At 36.0% G+C, this 9411-nt stretch overlaps 1 protein-coding gene across 4 annotated transcripts in view; it reads right to left on the bottom strand.

The window, feature by feature from the left end:
* Window positions 1-4942: 4942 nt before the first annotated feature.
* Window positions 4943-9411, bottom strand: part of Fam126b (family with sequence similarity 126 member B) — a 54645-nt gene continuing 50176 nt past the window's right edge. For all 4 annotated transcript variants that reach the window (XM_010617545.2, XM_010617548.2, XM_010617547.2 and 1 more), the window contains one exon: window positions 4943-8556. In XM_010617545.2, the coding sequence (XP_010615847.1) occupies window positions 7958-8556 (599 nt within the window). In that variant the 3' untranslated portion in view covers window positions 4943-7957. The remainder of the gene's footprint in view (window positions 8557-9411) is intronic.

Raw genomic sequence — 9411 nt, 5'->3', positions numbered from 1 at the left:
GGACAAGGCCCTTAGACTCTCCCAATTGTTGATGTGCGACGTGGTGTGTGCCAGCAGCCCCAGCAACTTCTGCTTTGGAGGCTGCAGCAGCAAGAGGAGGAGGTCAAAGCCAACCTGGGCAACTTAATAATACCCTATCTCAAAATGGCTGGGGTGGTTCAATCCCAGTACTGCAAAAAAAAAAGTTCAGAGCAAATATGCATTCTTACAATTAACATACAGAAATGTATGGCACATCCCCAGCACCACACACACACAAACATACATGCCTATATTTTATGAATTAATTTCTTTTCCATTTAATTCTTATTTTATGGTGTTATATGTATTGTATACATTGCCTTTAATAGGGCATAACAGTTCAGATATATAAAAATAAAATGGCATAAGCCGGGCATGGTGGTGCACACCTGTAATTTCAGCACTTGGGAGGCTGAGGCAGGAGGATCCCTGTGAGTTTGAGACCAGCCTGGGCTATATTAGTGAGTTCCAGGTCAGTCTCAACTACATAGTGAGACCCTGTCTCAAAAAACAAAGCAAAACAAAAAGAGGAATACTCTGAATAGAATAAAGACTTGTATAAAACAAACTCAAGGAAATCCAGTTAAAAGACAAATAGAGCTGTATTTTTATACTGTACAAAAGAAAATTTACATTCTTAATACAACTAGATACACCTAGTATTACATGTCAAGAAACACAGTATTTAACACCTTAGATTATGTTTCTGCATTGCAGACTGACACTGAACTTTATACATCTTTATTTACAATAACTTAAAATATTTTTTCATCTGGCAGATATTTACAAGGTGAACAGTGACTACATTTCACATTTCAACAATCAACAGCATTAATCAGTTCTGTAAGACAGGATAATGGCTTACATGCACCAATAAATAAGATCTTAAATGTGCAGTTTTCCTCCAGCTCAAAAGATGAGGATTTATCACTAGTCCTAGGTTGAGAGGACATCATTCAGCAGAGGTAATTTCTACAAACCTATCCTATTTAAATTTTCACCAGCACCATTCTCTGAATACTTGGGAAGCTTATGCCAAGCTATAGGCTGATGCTGGTTACAAAAAAAAAGAAAAAAGAAAACAAACCCTTGATCTACACATTTCATATCCTTTAATGAAGCAAACATATGAGTGGGACATTTCCTGTTTACTTGTCCCTTGTTAGAGATCAGATTGCATAAAGTCAAAGTAGTAAAAATCCTTCAGAAATTATAGCTCAGGACAGCCAATTATCTTTACCTGATCTTAGCCAAAAGGCTGAGAATTGATAGTGAAATTATCTTGATGAAAAATAATCAGCACTGTAAAATCATTTAACCAGTTAAAGTGAATGTAAATACAGCCCAAATTTTAGAGCAAGAATAGATTCAACGTAGTTTATAAAGAAACACATGGAGTATATATTGTTTGGATGGTAAAAATCAAACTTGTAGCAGGTATTATTAGAAAGCCAATCTTCTTTTTTTTCCAAAATAGCTGATCATTACATTACTTTATAATTATCAGTAAAAAAAGAATACCCAGAGCTTTTATCAGGTAATGTACAATTATATTTCATTAATTATAAATAACAGCCTAAATAAATCTTTAGTTCTTTTTGGTGTATACATTTAAGAATTTATTTTAGCTTTTATTAACCCAATCATATTTTTATGCAAAGACAAAACCCAAAGTGGACATGTAAATTACGTAAACAAAATATACTAGTTAATCAGTATCATATTTACTGGAAATAATTGCCACTGCCCATTGAGAGGTGCATTTCCATAATTTTCCCAACAATTTTGAGAAACTCACAATATCATATAATCATAACCCATAATACACCTCTTTTTATTCAATACTGCTGAGGAGACTCCTTAATTTTCGTTAAGGAGACAAAAAAAATGTACCATAAGAAATATTTGGAATTAGCTTTTAACTTGTACTTTTGCTGGAATATTGACATTGCTAACATAAGAAAACCTCAAATGGAATCTTTTTTTAAAAATCCGAGTAATATTTTTTTTTTTGATATCAGGGATCAAACCCGGGACCTTGCACTTGCAAGGCAGGCAGTGGAACCACTAAGCTAAATCCCCGGCCCTCAAATGGAATCTTATAGTTCCTAATACACCATTTTTCCAAATTAAAGAATCTTATTTTTTTGTTGTTTTTTGGTTACTGGGGATCAAACTCAGGACCTTGAGCTTGCAAGGCAGGAAGCAGAACCACTGAGCTAAATCCCCGGCCCTCAAAGAATCTCTTAATGTTTATTTTCCCAGGGTTACAAAGCGGTCCTTATGTTAAAGGGGATTCATTCCTTAACAGATGCTTTTCAATTTTTATCTGGTCAATAAGATTTTCTTTGGTAAATTTTGTAATTAATGAAGGTGTAAAAAATTTCCTCTGATATAATTAATACTGAGCTGTTTATATCTCAAATACAGCAAGCCAGATTGATATCAACTCAGTAGCTGGGGATAGATTGTCCAATTAAGTTCATTACTCTCTGAAAGTAAAAGGATATCTTTATTAGACCCATCTTCAAATACATAATTTTTAAAAAGGACTCACATAACTTTAAGCTATACCTACTTCTATTTTTTAGTAAAATCTATATATCAATTATAATAGCAGACATGAATATGCTTTAATTTGTAAACATTAGGAACACATTTTCTCAAAATTCAGAAGCAAAACTTAGAACCTCTGGTTTCTGTGCTACACTGCATTATTTCACACCATTCCTAGCTTTCTGTTATTCTTCCTACTAGATTCTATCCTGAATTATTTGCTTTTGTGACTATTTCTCATAGAACTAATGGCTAAGATTATAAAAATACTGAAGAAATGACCAAATTTTAAGAGTGTGACCAGGATAGCAGACATGTGCCTTTGTGGGCAGGAAGGATGTATAGTGATCCCTGCATGAACAGCTATTTCTTGTATTCAGTGCCAGTATGACTCATCCATTAGGTACATACCATGGAATACTAAAATTTGTCTTGTATTACCAGTTATGACCAACTTAGCCTGGAAAGTTGTACCAATTTGGTGACTCATTTTATAGCACTATTAACTTTACACTTCGTCTTCTTTTAATCTGGCAAGTATTCTGATTTTTGAGTTTATCACTATCTACTAGGTTTTCATATACTTTAAAAAGTAGTACAAATAGTGTTTCAACCAACTTAGTGGTGAAACAATTGACAGTAATCATTCAACTTGAAAGATAAAAAGTCTCACATTCAGACTGCGTTACATAGCCATAGTATAGAAAAGTTGCCCTAAAATGCTGACAGATTTTCTGATCACTAGCATGACCTATTAAGCTTTTTAAAAGCTGAAAAACAAATACTGATTTTTAAAAATTGACTCTGTAATGTACTCCCAGATCAGAACTGGAGATGGTCCTCCTTGCCAGTGTTTGTACAGTGTGTTAACCATTAAGACATATACTAGTAATTTTATTTACAAATGAACATGCAGAGAATCAAATGAGACAACTGATTGTCAACAACTAAAGTATCAAAAACTGGACTTATACAAACCTCACAAAAGTGAGATAGGAAAAACATCCCACTTCATTAGAATAGTCACAAAAGTAGTGCAAACAAAACAATCTGAAAGAAGTTATTCTCAGTATTCCAGTGTCTAATAAATATAATTTGAGAATACACATTGGATATATTGAGCTTATATAGCTGAGATTACTGCAGTGAAGACATTTTATATGGTATATACACTTTGACGTCATGGTCCCTGTTAACTATGGAATCGTAAGTTTCACACCATGAACCTTTTTCAGTTACATAAGGAAATATTGCTTTTATCTGCTCCAAGCACAATAAGGTTCAACCTCTCTCCACACTGGAAATTAATGTAGTCATTTATTTAATCTTGATAACACTCCATTGTACAATAAAATAACTAGCCACCTTGGTGACTGAAAGCTGGCTGATTTTAAAAAATTCCTTTAAGTAGCTAGAAACACTGATCAAGCCATTTTTTAAAAATTTTGCACTTAAATAAATCTTCACATATAAACAACATAACAGCATATAACTGTTATGTGGCAGAAAATCAGTAAGGCATAAATTAGCTTAAAGAATAATGTACCTATCTTTACATCTGTATAGACACACCTACATCTCTAACACTTCCCCATCTATACTTACCATTTTTCCTAATTAATACTTTTCTTAATGAGTTGTATTCAGACCAGAAATGTAAAGCTACTGCAGAAATGGAAATGTTATATACATTTACCACAGTAAAGAGAGGCAGTGGGATGTCAGTATGCATGTGATGGGAGATAAGGTCTGATTCTGGCTCTGCTTCTTAGTTATGTGACTTAGTCATGTCACAACCTCTTTGAGCCTGTTTCCAAGGCTGAATGTTTATGGGAGGTGGGGGGGACACTAGCTAGAGTATCTCTAGAGTCTCTCTTCTACCATAAAAATTCTGATTCTACAATAGTCACAGAAGAGTGGGTTGGAAAAGGGTGGTGGTTAGGGGGTCAAGATTTTAAATTACAACTATTTTTTTCCCCAGCTAAAATATTTTCATATTTTAATGGTTGGTTTTTTGGTTTTGTTGTTGTTGGTGTTTTGAGACGGTCTCACTCACTATGTAGTTGAGACTGACCTGGAACTCACTATGTAGCCCAGGCTGGTCTCGAACTTACAGTGATCCTCCTGCCTCAGTCTCCCGAGTGCTGGGATTTACAGGCATGCTGTCACCACGCCCGGCTAATATTTTCATATTTTAAATCGTATTTCTAAGTTAACTTTTCACTTTACATTTAAACTTTTCTAATAATATGATTTTATAATTTATGTCGTAAGAAAAAGTTCCTAAAACCTTCAGATGTTTCTTTGTATTCTGACATAGATTGCATCAAATTATTTTATTACAGAAAACAAGTATTTTGTCCCCTAAATATATTTTCCATAGATTGGTGGACTATTTTTAAAATTAAAGTTAAAAATATAAAACAAAAGGCTATTGAAGGATCAAGTATGAATTGCTGACATGTGTTTGTTACAGCTCTTGTATGCTGGAAATAAACCTATTTTAAATTAAATGCTAATAAATAATGCAGACTTTTAAAACTTAGAAAATTCAACAGTTAAACTAACTCATTTCACTTTCACTGTAGCATGCACAGCAAATCTAAGACCCCAAATGCAAAGTTTAAATCAAATGAAATGTTTCTTCACTGGTGCCAAATCACATGACCTGAAAAAAATGGAAAATAATTATCACAACACCATGAAACATTAGAGTTAAATGAAATGTGAGTTGAAAAAGTTTTAAAACTAGCTTTTCAGGTACAACATAAGATTCTTAACCAAAGAGTATTTATCGTGTTTATTACAGCTTTTGCTGTAATTTGGTATAATTTGGTTATTTCTTTTGTGTTTTAACTAAAATCATCCTTGATTCAGATGCCACTAAACACACAACTTGTTGAATTAAAAACAGCCAGGCCAGGGATTTAGCTCAGTGGTGCCACTGCCTGCCTCGCAGCACAAGGTCCAGAGGTTGATCCCCAGTAAAAAAACAAACAAACAAAAACAAACAAACAAAAAAAACAACCCACAAAACAGCCATTAGCCTACTTTTTAAACCAGGTATTTTTTTGCTATAAAGTGACCAACCTTTGGCCACAGCCAAAATCTCACTTCCTAGTAAGTATAATGTTCTTTTCTTTGCATTCCTGAAACCTTATCTTCTTCAGTATGTGGTACCCTCTTATACCTCATTTATTTTGGCTGTTTTAAGATTATTTTCAGTTTTTTGACATCCCATAGTAAACTGAAAAGAAATAAGGATACTGCAAATGTCTTTGTGATGTACATGTATACATACCACACACACACACACACACACATCAATAACTTGCCTATCAACTCTTAGCTTTTCCTTGGATTTTGGCAATACTGGTCTCTAGCTCAGGTTCTAGTTTTCCATTTCATATGAGCTGAAATAAGTCACACAGTACCAAATTCAAACAGGTGCCTCACTGTCCTCACGAATATTCCAACATAAAGTCTCCCATTCACCTCCACCCCCTCTTTTTTTTTTAAAGGAAAGCACTCATAATTTAAAAAAAGGTAGAGATGTTTTTAAAGTATGAAAAAGCAAAAACCATTTTTCTGGCTATTTTATTATCAAAGCCTACTGTATGTTTAATTGGTAGAGATAAAATTTTAAACTTTATTAGGAGAATACTTGCTTTCTATAAACTCACTATTTTTCTTTCACAATAATAAAGTAAAAATGTCTAAATGTACAAAGCACTCCATTGTAGTTTGTGGAAGGATAATTTACATAAGTTCAAGTTAAATACTGATATCCAAAAGTCTAATATATTCCCTTCTTTTTCCAAACATTACAGCCTGAGACTCAGAAGAGGTTATATTAAAATTTTATCTAACGAAATAAAAATAAAAGCTTTTTAAACCAGTAATGTACTGTAGAACCTCTTAGCAGTTACCAAATGCTACTTACATACATTCAACATCTAGCTTACTGGCATGATTTCAAAGTTTTATAAAAACGAGAAACTCTGCAGGTATATGATTAGAAGATACACAAATTGCACCACATTAAACACAAAGGCAGTGTGGTCCTTTTAGGAGAAATCAAGTCAGTACCCCTGATAGAATGCTCTATAAAAATGTGTCACATTGTGAATGAAGCATCAGTGTTTTCAGCCAATTATCTGTCCCTGATATATTTACTTGGAACACATGATCTCTCAGGACTTTAAGTTTCTTAATTCAAAATATCTGACTGAATTTAGGTACATCTCGAAAGCAGCTGAAAGGGTTTCTCCAATTGTCTGAAATCACAGAAAATGGACTGGGAAATCCCTCTCTTTACCTGAAGACGTACAATTCTACTTCAGTCATCAGCTCACAAAGGAGGAAAAAAAGCAAAACAATCAAAACCTCCCCGCACACACAATCCCACACACGCTAAACCAACCCCCTCCCCATAAAGCCCCAGCACCGAGTCAATCATTCCTGGGAAGCAGAACATATCCCTTGAATTCTCTGATTTGTTAGCTTGTTCAAACTTTAAGGAGAAAAATGACCTTAAATCTGTGGGAAGAGGGAAGACATGTTAATAATGACTAGAGAGCCATTGGGAAAGTGCATTATCAATTACACAACTTATGAGCCCCACACTCAAAGGAGGTGGGGCTCAAATTGATTTAAATGCCTTAGTAGTTGAACATTTATATCCCCGGGATAAAGGAAATGGGGGGAGCCACCCTCATTTTAATTAAAAAGTGCAGCAGTCTACCACCTTTCCCCCTGCTTTTTTGGGGTGGGGGGCACCGGAAATTGAATTCGGGACCTTGTGCTTGCGAGGCTGGCAGCGGAACCACTGAGCTAAATCCCCGGCCCCTTCCCCATGCTTCTTGACAAAATGATTGCACAGACTCAGAGAAGTCCAAAGTCATAGCAGAATCTCTGAGGCACTCCTGGTTAAGAGAAAAAAATATGATCCAGTCATTTCCATAGTTCTATACAGTATGTGAATAAACCCGTTTTTGTTTTGTTTTTAAACAAAAGCCAAAGAATCACTTCATAGGGATCATATCCAGCATTTCCTCTAACATACTCTCAGTCTCACAGTGTTGAAATGGGACCGATCCACCTACGATGGATTGCACATCACCCAAGGAGAAGGGAAGGCATGGAAGGCAAACATTTTATACCGCTCCACAACATACTTACAAGAACGGGCACGGGGGACATGGGAAGGAGAGAAAAGGAAGCCTTATTGCTGTTTCCATACAAAATACAGTATGAATATAACTAAATTAAATCAAATCTGATTGTGATGACCAGTATTTTCACAACGTGGGATAAGTGTCTTCTTACACAATGAAACATTCAGTTACAGGGAAAGCAGAAAGAGCAGAGGGTGTTGAAGCTACACCTGGGATATCAGCTGCATATTGAAACTTGGGGAGCGGGACTGCTTGGTTAAGGGGGCTCCTGGGCTGAGGAGCTCTTTCCCATCACCAGCTTGACCCAACCGGTCTTCCTGGAGGCTGATGGTTGAGTATCGGTTAGCACTGTTAGCTGCTAGATTGGTGACTCCTTCTGTGCCGACCCCGATGCTGGTACCTGCTTGACTGGCATTTACGTAGTCAAAGGATTTACTTGAGGAAGCACTGGCTGTCCGGATCAGACTCAGACTATTGGTTTTTGGCACCACTTGGCCAGCAGGCAGGCTCAGGTGTTTCTTCACTGGTGTCAGCTCAACTGAATCTACACTAAGGTCAGCTGGCTGCTGTCCATACTGTTTGCGCACTACTGACTCTCGAGGGCTCTCACTGGATTTGGTGACAGAAGCCGCTTCTTTATCTTTGGCTGAACGCCCAGTTGCTACTTTCCGCAAGCTTCCCCTCTGAGAAGAGGAGGATGCTTTGGTCCCAACTGGCTGGCTGCTGAGGGAAGCCCCTGACGAAAAACCTTCATCTGCATCATTCAGGTTTACAGACTCTTCTCCATTTATACTTTCAGCACCTAAGAAACAAAGCAGACAGACTCAGAAATAGCAGTAGCTAAATTAAGAGGCAGCTGTGAACAGCACTGACTTCACTTCTTGAGTAATATTTGCTACAGGCCTTACTATTAGCACTTCATCTAAGTAATTCAGGAGAATAAAACCTGATCTACACAAAATTCTAATATACCACTGTGTTCATTTAGTTTAAATTAGCCCAACTTTGGTAAAACTATCCAAACTGCAACTAAATATACTAGTAATATTTAGATACATAAAACTAGGTAAAATACATTTTGCTATCATAAATCTTTGTAATATACACTGACATTGATTTAAGATAACCACAGCTACCTATTTAAAAACAGACAACTTTTTTCTCATACTGTCTTTAACCCACTGTGGGATAGACTTTACAAAAGAAACTCTTCTGATTTCAGATATCCAGAATTAGATCAAAACTCATTTAGGCCGGTAAGACAAACCCATTCTAACTACAGTAAAATTTTATATTTACTCAAGTTAACTGTTTTTATGTAACTTTACAACTTTAAATATGGAACTAGTAAATTTTCTAACTTACAACTAAAAAACTACATGGCTTCCCAAAATTTCACAACCCTATTTTGTCTTACAGACTTATCTACTCACTGGTCTCCCTATTTTCTTGATCAATTACTGTGAAGGAAACATTATCAGGGAGCAGGGGTAGGGAATCTAGCAAGGACATTTAAGATGGACCTTTTTTGCTGTGTGTGGTGGCTCACGCCTGTAATCCCAGCACTCGGGAGGCTGAGGCAGGAGGATTGCTTCCAGTTCGAGACCAGCCTGGGCTACATAGTGAGTTCCAGGTCAGTCTCTACATAGTGAGACCC

The sequence above is a fragment of the Fukomys damarensis genome, unplaced genomic scaffold (assembly GCF_012274545.1).
Source record: "Fukomys damarensis isolate Sample0158 unplaced genomic scaffold, DMR_v1.0_HiC HiC_scaffold_26, whole genome shotgun sequence".
Lineage (NCBI taxonomy): Eukaryota > Metazoa > Chordata > Mammalia > Rodentia > Bathyergidae > Fukomys > Fukomys damarensis.
Note: the sequence above shows the minus strand (reverse complement) of the source record. Positions and strands in the feature narration are given on the sequence as shown.